We start from the raw sequence: 20,204 nt of genomic DNA on the forward strand, positions 1-20,204 counted from the left end.
GGAATGAAGCTTCCAACAAATCTAGGGCAGAAGCTTTCCAGGGAACCCAAGGGAGCAGACTCACTATTTTGCTTGAGAAGTGAGAAAAAAAACAAGGGAATCTTGGAAAGAGTGTCTTCTGCAAGCCAGTGAGCTAGCTAAGTCGTGACTCAAATTCCAAAGGAAATATCCTTCTTTTCAGAGAGTTGCGAGTTAACAATTTTTGGTGAAAGGCCTGGGTTGTGGAGGTTGAATGGATGAAAGGGTGAAGGTCCTCCTATGAGAACAGCCATTTATAGATATTGTGTGATTAACTTAGGGCAACAGAGGGGGTCAGTCTGTGTTGCCAGGGCGGGGAACAGGGACAGAGTTGGTTGTGTCATCGAGTGGGTTTGAGTTGAGTGGAGGAGCACAAAAATTAAAAGACTTTTTTTATTGAGCATAATTGTACACAGGCAAACTCAGTCCAATTCTTCTCTCAGTTACTTCTACTCTCATTGTTAGCTTCTAAATTGTCAACTTCTTAATATGTAGCACTCAACTTCCATCCTACAGACAACCTTGGGCTTTCAAACACTCTCCCCCGTGGTTTCTCAGATTCCTCCACGTGAGGGACACAGAGACCCCTGTCCTTGGAGATGTCACTACACAATCTTATCCCATCTCCAGAGTTGGTGTAATTACTGAATCTTTCTCCCACCCACACTAGAAAGAGATCTACCCCATGGGAGGACTCGTATGTACAGCCTGCCCTCTCCGTGCAGGCCAAGTTGGAACTGAGTTTAACTATAGGCAGTGCAGCAGCAAACACGCTACATACGCACTAATCACTATGCGTTTTTTGGTCCAATTTGGCTCTGACTGAACTTACATGCCACATGGCAATCCCAGTGAAACTCTACTTCACGAGGAGAGTTTAATCAGGGAAGAAGCAAAATAATCTTATTATGTATCTGTTCCATAACACAGTCCCTCAAGATAGCATTTTAATAAGTCTCTGGCATAGTAACTTATATCTCTGAACAAACTAGAGGAAAACAAGCACATTCCTCCTCTACATATGGCCTCAACTGCTCACATTTCAAGAAGAAAATCAAGACCAAACAGTAGGTATGGAGATGCTGCAGTGTACAGCTGCCTTTGGCAAATAACTACTCCAAGAGATGAGTAGAATTTTCCACCTTCAGTCATTTACTTGGCAAGAAAAAAGCATTGAAAAGCAAGTTTCATGGCCACTAATAGTATCAGTATGGGAAAACAAAATTACAAAACAATTAAAGCAAACTATTATCACTACCACCACCTCGCATTTTCATCCTTGTATGCTTAAATGCACATTACATCTACCCTTCTCTCCACCCATTTTTACTTGCAAGTAACCCTCTCTCAGCATGTCCAGTTATGTGATTCATTATTTCATTTTCCATCAAAGAAAAAAATACCTGTTGCCCTGGAATTCCTTGTCTTCCATTTTCTCCCTTTTGACCCTTTAAAATTTAATAAATGTTATTAATTAGTTTGCACACCTAATATGCAATCACATATACAACACAAACTCTGTATTGTCCTGTAGTCTAGAAGAAATGTCACAAAAGCAGTGACGCAAATATGTAAAATGATGTAAGAGATGAAGAAGTTAGTTTCTCAGAGAAAAAAAAAGTGACAGGAAAGTCAACCTAATTTTATAGTGAAAATGGATAGAGACAAGAAACAAACTACTAACTTTGGGAGAACATGTAAATAATTCTAGGTTGTTGAGGACATTCTGCTGAGTCCACATTAACAGCATAAAAATAATTTAAAAATCCAATGGCTGTGGACATTTTATTAATTTCAATAACATAATTATGTTCAGTGTTGACTACACACATGTGAGGACAAGAAGATCTCTTTAAAGGAATTTTTAAAAATTAAATATATACTATGAAAAACATTGTGAATGATCTTTAAATCAGGACAAATAAGAAGAGAGAAAAATAAATAAACACCATTTTTCCATTCAGTAAATAGTTTTGGATATCCACCATATATAAGATATTGTGCTAGACCCTGAAGAACTACTTCACCCTTGTGTTGAACAAGATAATTAGCATTTTCTAGGAAAACATACGCCTAGATAATATAATCCATTAAAGATTTAGTGACTAAAATTTCCAACCACTCTTGCATAGTGATTTGTTCCTTTACTTACATAAGTGAATTCTCAATACTTATTGAGAGGCCCCTATTTGCTGCCACTTAGGGACACTGAAACAAAGATACCATTGTTGCCTTCAAGTTGCTTCCTGCGTGGTGGGAAAGATAAGCAACTAAATCAAGAATGATGAAAATACTATCCGATAAGTGTACAACGTATAATTAAACATGTGGGCTCGATACTGTTGGAGCATAGGAAGGGGCGTCTGACAGAGAGGGTAGAGAAAATGACTCAACCTTGAGTGCAGCCTTTAGGGATGAGTAAGAGGTAGCCAACTGGAGAAAAGATAGGAGGGTGTACCAGAGAGAACAGACACTGGACAAAGGCAAATAATTCCTCTTGGCTAAAGCAGCAGGGCAGGAGTGGATAATAGTGAGCAGAGTGGCAAGAGCTAAGACTGACGAAGATTCAGTCAAACCAGGAGGCATTTTATGGGACAGACTTTATCTTGAAATGTGTGGGGCATCTTGAAGGATTCCTAAGCAGTGAGTAGCTTAGTTACTGCCTGCTGGTAAAAGTGTGGAGGGAAGGGAGTAGACTGGACTCAAGGACATAAGTTAGGAGGATATTGCAGTAATCCAGGACCCAGGACAAGAAATTATTAGAACAGTGGGGACAGAGAGAACGGGCCAAATTCAAAAAACATTTAGATGTGAAATTGGATGTGAAGAGAGAGGAAGAGATCGAGGTTTAGGATAGCTTCCAAGATTTTTTTCTTTTAAGTGATTGTGTGGTGGTACCAATTACCATGACAAAGAATCCATGAGTAGAAGATGGCTTATGGGGAAAGATGACAAATTCTGTTTTGGACATGTTGAGGCTCACAGGAAACATCCAAATGCAATACCGAGACGGAAATTGGAATATAGGGGTCTAGCCATCACAGACCTTCCTTACTTAAAATTTACTTCACTCCTAATTTCAAAATTACTTCAAGGAATCATAATAATACTGTAATATCTTCAGTAAAAAAATTGTGTGAAAAACTGTTCAGACTTGACCTGAGCAGATTTTGACTCTATTGTTACTTGGTTTGAAATTTCCTTTTATGCCTCCAGAAATTCTAGAGCTTTCAAAATTCTGTGAAATTTTGCAAGGTATTTTTCTTTTTATGTTACGCTTATTCTACATAGCGAAACTCAGCCACTATAACTGAGCTTTGTAATCTTAAAAACATTGTTCAAGTACTATCTGGACACTAGATTTGTAATTTATGGTTGGAAAAGTCTTATATTTCTAAAACTTAAAAGATTGAAAGACCAACAGATATCATTTATTCCAGATAAGTATATCATTGATTCAGCTAGTGGCATCCTATTCAGAGTCAGGGTTCAGTTAACGAAAAAACCCCTTTGACAGCCTCTTAAATTGAGGTGGAACTGTCCTCGTCTCCCATAGTCATAGCCTCTTTGCCTTTGTTGCTAAGACACCTAAAACCAAATGTCCTTCTAAATCACCCTAGATTTCCTCAGCCTGGTATAATTCTTCTTCCCTTTATTAGTTTGAATGTGTTTGATATTTGGTGTTAAGGTTTCTTATCAAATTTATTTGTGCCATAAGCCATTTCAAATCATTTTTGGAAAAATACACACTATAAATATACAAATAAATAGATATTACAAGTATAAAATAAAATCTCTCTCTTTATTTTGTTGAATTACTTGGTTCCCAAGTTTTCTACAACAGTGAAGTGGGGAAGAATCTTAAAGTTAGATTTGATGTGGTCTTAGAAGTTTAGTAGCAAAAGGAGAAAGCTGAGATTTAACGATTAGATGTTGATGGTGAAACAAAAAGGAGCTACAAAAGCAATACAAGAATTAAAAAGAACAAAGTCCTGATTTTATTGCCAAGCAAAAAAAAAAAAGCTAGGAACATACCTGAATGCCTTTTTCACCTTGATTTCCTTTGTCCCCCTGCAAAAAGGCAGTTTAATATGTATCATAATCTAGTATATCCTGTATTCTTTCAAATAAACATGTTTTTCTTCCAGAAAAATATATGGTCTCATGCAAATTCTATAAGTGCCTTATCTATAGAAGTTGACTCTAACACAATATTTGGGAAGAGAATAAAACCACATTATGTCAAAATGGTGTTCTAAATGAACACTTTCTTGTGCTGTTACATTTGAAAGAAAACTTACTAATTTCTCTTTTACCAGGAAGAAAACTTTTCTATATTGATCACAATCTGAGGTTAAACAAACAAAAGAGGACTTATTTTCACAAATGTTGTTTTATGAAATGAAACTGAAAATCTTCCATTAAGCTAATAGTAGCCACAAATTTATAGGAAATAATGAAGTAAAACATAATATTGAAATGATATTTTAGAAAACATTTGCTTCAAAAATGAACTCTTGGGGGAAATTCATATTGCATAATAATAAGTTTCCTAAAATTTCTCAGCTAGAAGAGACATTTGAGACCAACAAGTTCAAGGTCCTCCTCGTTTTTATAGATAATGAACCTGCAGATCAGGGAAGGTAAGCACTTGCCCAAGGTTGCATTTGGACACTTGTTTCCAAATTTCTTTTCTACCTCACCATGCTGTCTAAACAGAGAGATTACTCTGCTTACAGCAAACAAAATATAGATTTTCTTTTTGGTTTTTTTTGTGTGTGAGGAAGATCAGCCCTGAGCTAACATCCATGCCAATCCTCTTCTTTTTGCTGAGGAAGACTGGCCCTGAGCTAACATCCGTGCCCATCTTCCTCTACTTTATATGGGACGCTGCCACAGCATGGCCTGACAAGCAGTACATCGGTGCATGCCCAGGATCCGAACCTGGGCCACCAGCAGCGGAGCGCGCGCACTTAACCGCTATGCTACGGGGGTGGCCCTAGATTTTCTTTTAAATGGCAAGTTTTTGAACAAGGAAATTCTCTAAATCCAAACATATATTCACAGTAGATTTACTTAACTTTCACTAAGGGTCTAACATCTAATTGCTGCTCTGAGGGTCATCCCTGTGTCTGCAAGTGCTGCCCACTGCTCATCGGAACAGAAAGGTCAAGAATCATACTGGATATGACAATCGACGGGCCAAGTAGATAATACATGAGGGATAGAAACATGTAATGGTAGAGGAACTGAAACAGCAAGAGAATGATGATGGATCCTTTCCAGAATAAAAGCCAGTGTATTTACTTTTAACCTGAAATGTATATATTTGCAGTGGCATGGACTTCTTTGACAAATGGACAGTCAGTTGTTGCTTAAAACCTACAAACCAATAATAACACTTATACAAATATAGCTCAGGGTTCCTTTACTTGATGAGAGAGAGAAAGAGAGAGACACAGAGAGAGAATCCAAAGTGTTGCTGTCTTGTCTCGCCAAAACTTTTTATATGAGTATATGTGATTTGTATTTTAAACTCCTTAAATTAATTTTAAATGAACTTCTATGTAATATAATTGTTTCATACATAGGAACTTCATGGTAAAATGTTCTGGTTGTAATTTTTCTCCTTTCAGACTTTTGTCCCAGTTTTGATAAAAGTGATATTCATATTTTGGTAAGAGTGTCTGACATTGAATACTTTTCCTAAAAAATTCTTGACTCACCTGGATTGACTGCAAAACAATCTTAATTTACAGGATACTCCTTAATTGTACATTTTTACTTTCTGATGTGCATGCCTCATCCAAGGCCCTCATCTAGGAGACAGTAGTCATGCAGGGACATGCAAGATGCCACAGTTATTAGCACAGGGTTGAACACATTATACACACACTAAATATATAGGTCGGCTTATTAAAAGCATAAGCAGTCCTACTATGCTACTTTCACAAAGAGAAAACTTACATGATAGTATCTGATTAAAAGTGAATTCTGTCTCCTCAACAATGCATACCTTTTTTCCTTGAATTCCAGGTAAACCCAGGTATCCTGGTTCTCCTGGGGGACCCACTGCTCCTTGGTCTCCCTAGGTAACAGAAATTACATCAAGATTGCAGACCTACTGTTTTTATCTTTACATACATCTCAAATTTAAAATTGATGGTTAGAAAATTTGTTGACATTTAGAGTTATAACTACAGAAATAGTAAAGAATGAAAAGTTTACTGGAGTCCCAATAAAACTTCTTATATTTTTTCCTATCTTCGCTAGTTAAGAAGTTCTGATAGCATATCATATTTTAAAATTTTATAAATATTTGGTATTTTTATTCTATTTTATAACTTCAACAATAAAGTAAGTAATAAAGTAGTGAAAATAATAAACATAGGTGTCTCTTTTTTAGTTACTAACACTTTCTCTTCCTCCTTAAAACTTTTTTCTCATAGTGCTACTTTAAAAGCTTATCTTATTTTTACAAAACTGGTAAGTAAATGGAAGTAATAAAAATTATTAAAAATCTCGTTACCCACTATTTTTATTTTGTTATATATTTTCTACCTCTCACAAACACACACACACAACTTAGTTACTAAAATGTGCGATGTATGCATAATTTTATATTACTTTTACTTCAAAATATAATAATATTGTGAAGTTCTTTATATGTCATTAAATTTTTTTAACATGATTTTTAATTACAGAATAGTATTCAGGTATATTGATTTACTATATTTTACTTAATAAAATTCCTATTGTTAAACATTAGTTTTCACAATTTTTATTTTTATAAACAATATAGAGATGAACATCCTTGTAGTTAAATTGTATGCATATTTATATTTTTTCTTTATACATATAGAACATTATTTTTTTAGTAGTAAATTCTTGGGTTGTTTTCAGTATAAGAAATATTCTATGAGTTATCTTAACTCAATTTTTCTACTCTCTGTCATCTCATAAAAATTATTTCCTTTCTTTTAAAAGTCTTAAATAAGGAAGTTCTCTGAAAGTATATAGTGAAGATGTACCAACAATACTTAGGTTAAAACCGTAAGAGACGGGATGTGAATCTGAACATGCTTCTTGGGGTTTTGTTTTATGTTTTACCATTAGCCTGAAACTCTGTGACATTAACTAAAGACCACTCTCTTTTGTGGACACAGGTTTGGTCTCTTTGCTCACTTGCCCACTCCTGAGCTGTTGAGATATTACTCTAGATTTTTTAAGGCTGGAAGAAAGTTGAAAATCTCATTGAAATAAACATCAACCGTTTGGTTTGGAGGAAGCTGGGCAAGGCAGCTGTGAGGCCCCACAACGGAAATAATGTCCCATCAATCAGGAAACAAAGGAACGGCCCCGCTTACGGATTCGCACAATCTTGTTTTCAGCTGTGTAAGAACGTGATATTCTCTGGACCAGAGAGTATGTTCATACTAGCAAACAACTTTCACATTTCTAGAAAAAATCAAGCCAAAGCATATTTCACCTCTTTATTACCTAAACTATGATCAAGTATCCAAAAAACAGATAGAAATTGGCCCACTTTGGCCTTTTCCTGTCATGGACCTTAATTTTGTGATGGGGTAATCCTTAATTTCATGCATCTTTTCTTAAGGGAAATAAAATGTGAATCTCATCAAATAATGAGGACAACTTATAATTCTTTGAAAATATTCCCAAATTCATCAAATCATAATTACCTTGAGCCCAGAAGCCCCAGGCATCCCTTGAAGGCCAGGTTCACCTTTGTTGCCCTGTCAAGGCATCAAACCATTTAAATTTTTTTTTAAAAAAACGTAGTCACGATATATCTGATATAGACACTTAAGGGAATATATGTAAAATAATTTTTACATTTTCAGCTTTCCAATTGTTTGAAACATAGACTCTGTACATTAAGCCTACTTATTAAGAAAAACCCTTATAAGCAAGTGAGCCTGCATATTTATAAAGCTTCCTAAAAGCATATTGTAAAGCTGGCAGCTCCAAGTAGGGGAAGAGATCCAAATCTTTAGGGACCAGCACTAATTAGCTAGGTCTCCGTACTGCACAGGCCAGAGCCACGTATTTTCACAGCATCCTCTGGGCTGAGATGCTCCGTCTTCGCCCTGTTTCACTTTCTCAGTATGACTCACCTGCAGTATGCAATTGAAAGAAAGAAAATTAGCCTCAAATGTCCAGTGGCTTTTTTGAAGAAGTATGAACCAGAAAATGTTTTGTTTGTGCTTTTTTTTGGGATTCCAGTACCATTCTTTCTAAGAGACAGAAGAGCAAGCATGAGTTGACAGAGCAACACGTGTAAGAGAGGAAAAGAGGACTGGATACAGAGAGAGAGAACACACCTGCTGGTTCACAGGAAGACACTGTCACAGGTAGTTCTGGTTTTTAAATAGCCTTTGATTCCTGAAATCACAACCCAGTCGATGTCTGGCAAAAAGCCCTAATTAAACGGCTGGTGTGACACCTGGAAGGGGAGGGCAGTGATCACCCAGAGCCAAGTTGGGTTCACTAATAAATAAAGGGAACCAACTTCATTTTTATCTTTTGAAAAGTTTTCCAGGCTGCTCATGCTGAGAAACATGTGCACCTAGCATTTGGATTTAATTAAAATTTTTAGCACATAACATATCTATTAGGCAACTAACAGAGGTTCTCTCAGAGAAGTCCTGAGGTCTCTGTGCTCAAAAATCACCCCACCACCACGGCCTGGCCTGCCTCCTCTCCTTCCTCTCAACCTCCTTATCCTGCTTTCTTCTTTTTCTTTTCATGTGTCACCATCTACCATATTCCATGTTTTCTTTCCCCTCTTGTTAGGACGTTTGCTACATGAAAACATAGTATGGTAAAATAGACTTACAATAATTCTAAAGCTATTTTAAAAAGAGGCATTATAATCTGAATTAGAAGTTTGCTAAAGATCTACCACAGAGTTTCAGCCTCATCTCTACCCTCTTTGATATAGCTTTTTGTCCCACCCTAGAACTTCCACCAATGGTATTGAAGGCATAGTCCACAAACACATAGTTGACAAAACTGGCAGAGGTAAGCTAATATAGAAGTCAGTAAACTCTGGCTTATGGGTTAAATTCAGTCCAACGCATGTTTTTGTAAACAAAGTTTTTACCGGAACACAGGCAAATCCCACACAGTTTATGTTTGTCCATGGCTGCTTTTGCATTACAATAGCAGAGTTGAATAGTTGCAACAGAGACTATATGGCCCTCAAAGACCAAAATATTTGCTATTTGGCCCCTTGCAGAAAAAGCTTCCAACACTTGAGCTGATATACTGCATGAAAAGAAGTTGAAATGTTTCATTGAAAAGATTACATCAATAGGTATAATTTTAACATCTTGAATCTATTTTTAACAAAATAATTACACAAGTACAAGATGAAGGAAGCCAAACTTTATAGTAATTCACGTAAAAATAAACAAACTGTGATGCTGGAAACAGCCACTTGCCTCCCCAGCCAAATCAGCGGAATCTACTCAAGTGGTGCATGCCACAAATACATTGTTCTAAAATCCTTTATGGAAAATCCAGCAGATTTAATTGACAGCTCAGTGTAAGCCAACAATGTGAAGTGGCTAATTAAAAAAAGCTGATGGAATCTTAGGCTGCATTCTTAAGAATTTGAGCATCCAGAACAACATGGGAGAGTCCATTGTACCCCAGTTACTTAAGGAGTACACAACTATTCTATATCTTCTTATAAAATGACCTTGAGAACTTATGGAGAACCTCCACTTGGCAAGCCTGGTCATTCAAGGGTTTTATACCAACTCTGTGGACATTTACTACTAGGACACATAATACTCCTACAGAGGGTGATGGTACACAAGGGTCCACCACAGGTGAAGGGGCAGCTACTGGTGTCCCATGACATTTTATCCTGTCTTTTTCTTTAAGTACTTTAGAAATTAAAAGTAGAATAGATTAGCTCATCTACTCATCTACTCATTTTGTATGCCAGAACAAAGTCTAGCTAAAGATCGAATGCTTCCAAAACAGCAATTCCATCACTTCCTTTTGACAGGATGTTCTAGAATCTACTCATTAAATAATTGAAAGTAATTTCCTGAGTCTAGCCAGAATATACTTGACTTGATCCTCTAATTAACCAAGAAAAAAAGATAATTCTCTTAGGAAAGGATTCTATACACCTAGAAAATGGTCAAACCATGGTATTAAATGAGTTTCAGTTCTACCTTGAGAACATCCTAACCTGACATTCTGAATATATTTGTCATGTCTGCCTCATTTATTTTTTTTAATCTGAAAGTAAAAATGTAAAGATAATATGCTATCCTACTCACAGTCCTGAGGGAGGGAATGCCAAATAAAACTCACAAGGCATTTTACAAATAAAAATTCCATATGCATTCCACTGAATAAAAATACCAAGAACAGGACCTGGAAGTTGGTAAAAGTTATCCTCAAACATAACTGCTAATGCTCTAGATCGGTGGTATTGGCACCAGGCTCCATAGAACTCTACACATTCCTCAGTGCCCCCTGAGATGCCAAAAGGAAGAGGGGGCCAAATAGTGAGGGATTCTGGACTCTTTCCAGCTTAAACCAGACCTGCTTTACACTATGCTGTTTTAGATGCTTAGTTTTTGCCTAAGATTTCATTCTTACAAGTGACTGTTGATAGAATTAAAACCATATTCAAATAAAATCAATAAAGTTAACACTTTTACTAGAGTACATAAATGGTCATTTTGCACAAAGTTCTCAATCTTATTAATTTCATTTTACTTACCTTAGAACCTGGTGTTCCAGGCTGACCCGGTGAGCCAACACTTCCCATCAAACCCTACATTTTTAAGTGGGAAGTTCAAGAATAATTTAGAGAAGAATACTAAAAATATTAAATCCATTTCCAAGTTATATAGTTTCATAATAACCAATCCACTAAAATATAATGCAATATATGGGAAATTTCCCCCTACACATCCAAATAAAAGATAATAAAGCAAAGAATCTAACTTTGCAAGATGGCACGAAGGCCAGCAAAGCCCTTATAACCTGGTTTCTCAAATAACCTACAAAGGGAATAAATTACTGGAGTGCTAGTAAAAAATAAATGTAAAGAAAAGTTTATTTTTTCTACCCTCTTCATTTTCTTCCTTTTGTCATGATAGCTAAGAATTAGGTTTCTTCATAGATGTTACCTGGGTCAACATTTCTTACAATTTCTGTTTTCTTGAACAATATTTTGAAGTAGCTACAATCTTATGAATTCTCTGAACATAATAATCTCTCTTCAAGTTACAAAATGGCCATATTTGTAACTAACCATATGCTTCAAAATAAGACAACAATAACTACTCCAGCAAGAAGGAGCTGATTTAATTTAGATTCTTCTTTAAATACCATTATGTATATTAAAAACACTTGCTTTCTCTTAACCAGGGCAAAGGAAATGTGATGAGCAAAAAAAATTCAATTAATATCACCAGAAAACATAATCTCAGTATAGTCATATTGAAAATACCATGTTATCACTACTCTGTTTTGCTGTCAATTTAGGGTGTTATTACAACTATAAAATGTAAAATATACTAGTTCATAGCATAGTGTATAAAATATTAGAAACTTTAAATATAGGTATTCTTCAATTTCAATAAAGTTCTATTCAACACCCTCATTTTCTCCATTTTTAACTTAGATATTGACAAATATCCAAGTTTATCATTTCAGTGAACAAATAATTTGGTGGTGACGGTGGAGGTGGAGGAACAGTATTCCATTTTAAAAGGAAGAGTCTTCTCTTAAATCTCTCCAAAAGTTGAATTCATATTTAACAAACAATATTTTTCCTATTTACTCTGACATGCAAAAATTCACCAAATGTTTCACCAAGCACTGAGTAAAATATGTTTTAACTTACATAATTAAATGAATAGTCATAAACTGTCAAACATGAAAGTGATGTTTTACTTAAGGAAAGAGCTATTACAGGCAATTTTATTTATAGATTAAAGTCAACATCACTTCTGTTAATAAACTTAGACATTTTTATGGAATATTGCGCACACATGATAGGATTTTCATAATTTCTAATATCAAACTCATATGTCCCTTCCACTCCCCAAACTTCCAAAATAATTTGTTCACTAATTTAGGATCTTCCCATACTACTTCTTCTGAATGTATTCTCCCTCATTAGTGTAATAAATTTGTAATTTTTTTAAAAAATAAAAAAATGGACATTCATTAAGTTTTAGACTTTTTTATGGTACTTAGAATTTTTAATGAACAGCTAGAATGTTTGTTTGCTGGTTTATCTACAGTAAGGGTTCTTGATCTTTATTTAGGTGGCCAACTTTTTGAGGATCTGAAGAAATCTTGACTCCTCTAGAAAAATGGACATAAACATATTTTTTTATACAAATGGATGGAATTTGTAGACCCAAAAGATCTCATGGCTAGATCTCCTCAGTTTTGTAATCTCCAGAATAAGGACTCCTGGTATGTAGCAACAATGTTTCAAACATTCTCCTAATAATGACATTAACATACAGGTATCCCCGGAGCTCCTTTTTTTCCTAGTGGTCCTGGATGCCCAGTTTCTCCCTAAAAATCAAATACAGATCAATTTTAAAATAATAATAAATTATCAATTCATTTCCAGGAATTTCCTACTAAAGCATTATGGAATAAAAAGTCAATACCAACCAGCCCAATCTGTCTGCCTTTGCTTCCCCTACTGTGAGACAGGGGCCATGCAAGGGGGAAAACTCAGGAGTCTAACTCCTTAAACACTGGGCCCAGGGTCTGTGGAATTACTATTTCAAATCTTTTCATTAGGAAATCAGGAGTGACACTTGCCATTCTTTCAAAGGAAGACCTAACAGTTCACGCAGAGTTGGTGAGGTGAGACCATAGGGGAAAAAAATCAAGACAAAATGTTCTTATTTATCATAGAGTTTAAGAGCTATGATAGTAAACACAAATTAATAAAGAAAAATTAGGGCACAGAACAACAGCACTTAGATTTCAACTTCTAGGACTGTGGCTGACTAGGTGCTCCAAGGGATTCTCTGAATCCAGAACCAAAAACACTGGAAAGAACATCCTTTGCAAGAGAGTGCTAGTCTTATAGGAAGTAGGGGAGATCTTCAAAGATCCCTCATTTTAATAAAATATACTCTGGGTTGGGGCTATAATTATGAGGATTTGGAACTGTGCAGAAACCTTCCCAGAGGTAGAGATGCAGGAGCCAAGAGGGCTGGAGTGTCTGAGGGTACATGCTCAGCTCTTAGGAAACTGAACTTTGGGCCAGCCATGGGAAGAGGGCAGGAATCTTCAATACCTATGGTGACCTAGGACTCGCAAAGGGGGCTGAGATAGTACCCATGGCTATCAGCAGGAGGAAGCTCTCCATGCCCCAACTGGGCTGATAGGACTCCCACCAACTGAGATGAAGCAATGGGCTCCCCATCAACAAGAAAGAAAGAGGAGGCAGCAAGTCACAAGACTGAGAGGCAGCAGGAATATCAACGAACTACAGATACTGAAATTGTTGGAAATGGAATTTAGAACTATATATGAAATCTTTACAAATTAAAGAACGGAATCATGAAAGACTATTAGGACTGAAAATAGAACACGAGACTATCAAGAATAAAAAGATGTTATTAAAAATTAGAACTTCTAGAAATGAAAAATATGATTTTTTAATTTAAAAAAATCAACCGATGGTTTAAACAGCAGATTAGGCAGAGTAAAGAAAAAATAAGGACACTGGAAAATACACCCAAAAAATTTAACCAGATGTAAGATAGAATTAAGGATACAAAAATAAGAAGCTATTTACAGATAGAGAGGACAAAATTGAAGGAATAAAATATATCTAACTAAAATTCCAGACAGAGTGTATAGAGAGGATGGAATAGAGGTAATATGCAGCTAATGGCTGACGTCTTCCAGAGTTAATGGAAATAATTCTACAGAGCCAAGAAGCAAACTGAACACTCACCAGGATGGACAAAGAGAAATCCATATCTAGATACATCATAGTGAGTTTTAAGAACACTAAAAATGAATAAATTATCTTAAAAGAATCCAAAGGGAAGGGACAGCTATTATTTTGACCTTATGAATTAGTTTTTCGTTTTGTTGTTGTTTCATACAGATAATATTTGGATTTACATGCACCTTTCCATTTTACTTGGCTTTTTTTCCATCTTGTGCTCTTAGACCATCCTTTTTGGGATAATTTTATGCTTACTAAAGCATAATTAAAATGAGAGCAGATTTTTCATGGTTAACAATGGAAGCCAGGAGACAATAGAAGAAAATCCTCAAGATGTTACGAGAAAATAATCATCAACCTTGAGTTGTATATCCTAAAAAATTTTCTCAAAAACAATACCAAAATAAAGACATTTATAATTAAATAAAAACTGAAAGTTTATTACCAAGAAATCTGTACTAAAGGAACTTCTGAAGATATAGTTCAGGAAGCAGTAAAATTATCCCAAAAAGGATGGTCTAAGAGCACAAGATGGAAAAAAAGCCAAGTAAAATGGAAAGGTGCATGTAAATCCAAATATTATCTGTATGAAACAACAACAAAACGAAAAACTAATTCATAAGGTCAAAATAATAGCTTCTGAAATTATATTATAGTTAAACAGTTAACTGTTGCCATGAATGTGGTAGAAACATATTCCACGTGAAGACGATGCATCGACCACCCTGCCCTTTTAATAAGCAGCTCCAGGCCCAAATCTTTCCATTTTTGTTAATACTCACCTTTTGTCCCATTAATCCTTGGTTTCCAGGAAATCCTGGAATTCCCTAAAAATAAATAAAATAGATTTTTAATTAAAAAATTTGTAGACTATATCATTAAAGAAGAATCAATCATAATTGGATTTTTAACTTATGAATAATGCATAATTTCAAACATGTCATCCATATTACGGTATAACAGTGCTACTTAAAATAATCCAATTTTGGAGAAGAGAAAATTTAGGAGATTCGCTATTATGTAAATATCTACTGATATTTAAAGTTTTAAATAAAGGCTTTCAAAAAGGGAAGCTATGAAGATATTAACCTTGGTTCTTTCAGACCAACATAAGTGATAAAATAAGAAAGATATTTTGTTTGAACACATTCCTATATTACTTGTAATAAATAATGTAAGAAAAACTGTCAAATGACAGGAATCCAGATTCAGCACAATAGTTCCAAAGTTCCTCACAGTCTCACAACCTTAATTAAAAATTGATAAAAGTAAATAATTTCCTCCAAACCAGGCCTTGAAACAGCCAAGTTGAGACACCTAACTACTTGTGTAAAAGATGGTAATCTTTCTCCTGGTGATTCCCTTGCTGATAAAATCATGAAGAATATGCAGAACACAGTTTACGGAGAGACAAAGAAACACAGAGACCTCTTTCACATGGCTCAACCCAAATTGACAAGTTCTCTAGCAAAATTCAGAGAAAATTAATGTTAATTCTATAAATTTGAGAATAGTGTTAGCACATTTACTGATGGGAAAGCAGTTCTGTCGTCAGCCATTCAATATACTTACCAAAATGATCATTTATCACCCAAAACAAAAAGGGATGGTACTAATCAACTTTTATTTCCTATGCATTTTTCTTAGCTGCTTTCTTGATGACACCTCAGTTGAAACAATTATGTATATGTATATGTATATGTATATGTATATGTATATGTATATGTACATGTACATGTACATGTACATGTATATGTATATGTATATGTATATGTACATGTATATGTATATTGACTCTGGCAGAAAAGCGAATTTGAAAGACAAGGAAATTGGGGCCCATCAGTATTACTCTGAAAGCTCTCTGCATCACCAGGGCTTTCAAAGAATAGCAGTACTGGTAAATCAGGGCGGGTGGTAGAGACGCCACTATCGATAAGATCAAATATCTTCTATTCCAGGGAAAGTCTGCCATTATTTTGATTTTCACATCTTGAGTTTATTAATACAACACTGATCAATGTGTTAGCCACAATTATAGTGCAAGACACAAGCACACAGTTCTAGTTTTAAAATCCAAACTTGAATCATAAATTGGAAATCAATTTGATTTTATTCAGCTCAGTTCAGTTTGCCACACTGCTACGCCCTTTGCAGAGAACAAAAGTTGTATGTGAGCAATGACTATCAATAAGGATCACGGTCTAGTTGAAAACACAAGCCTTTATAAACATACTAACTAGAGAATAATATAAAACAATATAAATTTTTAAAGTAACATTATAAAACACGAGCACAGGATACCCTATAAACACTCTAAAACATAAAGCAAAAGTAAAATCATTGAGTTATGAGTATAAAGAAAACAGAGTGATACAAATTGTATCCTTCTAAGGCAGGAAGTGCATATTCTCAATGCTATCAATTAAGATCAATAGTGTTCAAAATAAAGGCCTCCATTTCAATACACCATGATTTGGTATGAAACCGCTCATAACCTCTTCCCAGTCACACACACACACACACACTCACGATAAGTTTAGATTAAGTTCTAAATTTAAATAAAATCTGTCTGTAAAATCTCATCAGGTGCAAGGTGGCCATACATTGTTCTATGCTGAAACTGGTGCAGCTGTGTCAGTGCAGTGTCCCTTGGCCCCAAGAATCCCTACAGGGGTCATGTAATTGCCCACGATACTGTCAGACTGGAGAAGCTGAATTTCTTGCTGCACAGAGTCCTTTCTTGCTTAGGGTTACATCACTATTCAAGTCCCTACGCCCTTACACAATCTATGATGTTAGTAGGAATCAGTTACAGATAGCCTGACTCTACTCCCATTTCTGAGGACAATCCCAGTGTCAGCAGTGCTACCTCCTGACTCGGGAGAAAACCGGACTTATGCCCAGGCATTCCTGAGCTGTACCCTGGCCTCCACCTCCCCAGAGTCCGTGAGAGCCGCCACAGCTCACAACCTGGATCTGATCTGACACCCTTTTTTCTGAGTAACTGTAATATTGAGCTTGGTCCATATAAGAAATAGTCACAAATCTTACATTATTTCAACATATCAGATATTGAGAGTATTTTGGAGAGATTCCAGATTAGAGGAAAAACGATTCCTTTTCCTATTGTCTGTCCTCTTAAATTAGTAAAAAATTAAAATACATTTCATAGATATGAAAGGAAATCGTAATATCTTCCATGTCCAATAATACCAAGAATTATTAAATACTTACTTTATAAATACCAAGCAAAAATATATAAAACTATATAATATTTAAAAACAAAATGTGAAACTGATTTATAAAAGCAATTCTTGGCAAAACTAATATAACACCATGAGCACACATGGAATAAAAGACTGTGGAGAGAGAGGTTAACCAGAAGAACTGAAATCACTCAGAGCTATATTAGCTAATAAAATTCTCCTAGATAATATTTTCCTGGGCTCCCAATACGTTTATTGAAATTGACTGAATTTTGCCAATTTTACATTAGCAGAAATAGCATTCAAAACCATTTGCAAGTTACCAGTTTGTTGATCCAAAAGTATTTAGTAACAATTACTTCATAAGCAATATTTTTCCAAGCAAACTATTTTATATTTCACTTTCGGCCTGTGGTTTGGGTTCAGGCAACTGTGAAAATGTATAAGTAAAGGCAGAAATGAGTATTTTATTTGGTAAGAGTAAATGGACATATTTCCTCCCCTTCTGTGATTTCAGTTTGGGTTTGAGGAAGAGCAGAAAGTCAATTGGAAAATCCTGCATAATGTTGTGGTGAAAGAATGTTGACATAAAAAATATTCTAGAAGCTTCTCTGTAACCATTAAACCATTGCTGTGTAACAAAAAAGTCGTTCAGAATAGAAATACATAATTTAGAATAAAGGGTTTGGCCCCTATTTCCTAGAGACCACTGTATAATGAAGGAAATGTGTCCATGATTCATTACTTAGAAAAAGCAAAATATCACATTCTACTTTCCCACATGCAGTGAACGCACATACATTACCCCTGAAATTAGAGCATCTTGGATCAAATCTGCTTTTAAGTAATGTCATATTTCAACGTACTAAAAACAGATCTAATTCGTTAATGGTATTTTTAAGTCAAAATTTTCAAGCTTTCTACATAGTGGTAGAGATACTTCATGTCACACAGTTATCAAAATATTAGAAGCATATTGTGTTTTTTTCTATTGTATCAAGAAGTGATTTGTTCATTCATAAAGAGTTAATGAAGGAAAAACATTTATGAAAATATCATTCTTATTAGTTACAAAGGTTACAGTGATTATTAATAAAGAGCATAGTGGAAGAAGTAAGAAGCAGTTCAAAGTTTAGATGCTGGAGTCAGCCAGCCTATTATCTAGAGGCGAATTGACTCCAGGCCAGTTATTTAAACTGTGAAATCTCAGCATCCCCATTTCATAAGTGGGGAAAATAGCAGAACCTACCTCACTGAGTTGGTACATTGTATCAATTAACTCTTACAAGTGCTTACCTCAATGCTGGCACTATAATGAACAAATATCCATGACTGTCTTTTCATAGCTCCTTCCTGCCCTTGGAAAGCTGTGAAGTAGATGAAGCCAATTGTCTTCCATGACTCAAAATTTGTCCTCTTTCTCCGTTTTGAGGATGTCTTTTTTTCTTGTCTTTCCACCTTGCATTTCTCTATGCTCATTCCCCAAGTTTCTGCTGTATCCAAGATGACGCTGGCAGTCTAAGACTTCCCACTAGGGGGAGCCAATAAGTTGGCATTGCCCCTCATTCATTACCTTGGCGTTTTCATGTTTGGCTGACTTGGATTATAGAAAACTATAATGACTTCCGCTTTTTAAACATTTTAAATATATTTCATCACTATCTTTTTACAAAGATATGACCAAACCTTCAAATATATTTGCAGTTGAACCCCACAATGTTTTTCAATCCTTTTAAATTCCACCCTGACGGACAGATCATTACGAACAGTCAACAAAAGATTACTCTGTGGTAAGATAATTCTGAAGAGAAGTAACTCACAATTACAGCTGCCAGACCTACAAGAAACCAAAATACAAGTACTTGCAATAAACCCTTAATAAGTAAATTACCAGTTTTACTACTCCGTTTAGGACTTGAATACATTTTTACTACTCCCTTTAATCTTTAAAGGGAATAAAAAGTAACCTAAGTAACATTGCATGAATTTTTCTCCCTAGCTTACAGACCAGGACCCACATGGGGCTGACCCAAATTTCCCAGAGATAAATCATTTCAATAGAAAATGCTTTGGTAAGTATTTTTGGGCTACTCATGTTTATATACAACAGAAAATGTCACCAGTTAGATATAATAAGTTACAGAAAGAGACTAAGGATATCACAGGAAGGAAAGGCTATCTGGGAGCCCTCTGCAAAGCTGCTTCATGTTACTGGCATTTCTTTTCAACACCTAAAGGTATTTCTACATTATTTTAAAGCCAAGAAGATATTTTAAACAATTCTACTGTTGTAAAAGTGTCATTTTCAGGACAAGAAAAAAAATACAAATGTTTAGCAAATTAAAATAGGATACCTGAAAACCCAAAGGAGGAGGAGAACAGGATTAAGAGACCCGGGGACGATCTCTGCCCTGCCACATCAAGGAAAAGTCATGTCATCGCCCTGAATCCAAACATCCAGAAAAATAACCTGCCCCTTTCTATCAGTGAGTAAAGTGAGGTCATGCATGTGACATACATCAGTGAGTTTAAAGGAACATATACATATAGACATATGTAAACTGAAACCAATTCCATTTGAAGGAAAGTTCCACAATAGTACCAGAGTTGTTCTAAAATGAGCTCTGATCCTCTGAAAACCTAAAAAGTGCAGACCATACTTTTTGGGTACATGGAATGTCATTGTATAACTCAAAACAAATGGTGGTGAATTTCTTATTAAGGAGAAAACTGAAACTATAGATGACTGAGCTGCTGAGTAGAAGTTACACACTATTTTCCAGAGAAATATGAAAATTGTATTTTTTTTGAAATTTCATATATGACAGAAGTCATCAAAGAAAAATATTTTAAAACACCAAATCAAAGGTGAAGCTAGTTTGATGAAGAAAACAAATGAATGAAGTTTTTTAATCTTAGCTAATTTATTTGGTAAAAAGTAACCAAATATTTGAAAATTATATCTAATTTGTTATCTTCTGTGTCATCTT

At 35.2% G+C, this 20,204-nt stretch overlaps 1 protein-coding gene across 1 annotated transcript in view; it reads right to left on the reverse strand.

Moving 5' to 3' along the window:
• Positions 1–20,204, reverse strand: part of COL21A1 (collagen type XXI alpha 1 chain) — a 165,119-nt gene that overhangs the window by 6,935 nt on the left and 137,980 nt on the right. Inside the window, exons 18-24 of the mRNA XM_087438735.1 lie at positions 14,791–14,835; positions 12,553–12,606; positions 10,790–10,843; positions 7,722–7,775; positions 6,035–6,106; positions 4,054–4,089; positions 1,422–1,466 (exon numbers count right to left, since the gene is read on the reverse strand). Coding sequence (XP_087294861.1) covers positions 1,422–1,466; positions 4,054–4,089; positions 6,035–6,106; positions 7,722–7,775; positions 10,790–10,843; positions 12,553–12,606; positions 14,791–14,835 — 360 coding nt within the window. The remainder of the gene's footprint in view (positions 1–1,421; positions 1,467–4,053; positions 4,090–6,034; positions 6,107–7,721; positions 7,776–10,789; positions 10,844–12,552; positions 12,607–14,790; positions 14,836–20,204) is intronic.

The sequence above is a fragment of the Ceratotherium simum genome, chromosome 13 (assembly GCF_057802395.1).
Source record: "Ceratotherium simum simum isolate JZ-2026a chromosome 13, ASM5780239v1, whole genome shotgun sequence".
Taxonomy (NCBI): domain Eukaryota; kingdom Metazoa; phylum Chordata; class Mammalia; order Perissodactyla; family Rhinocerotidae; genus Ceratotherium; species Ceratotherium simum.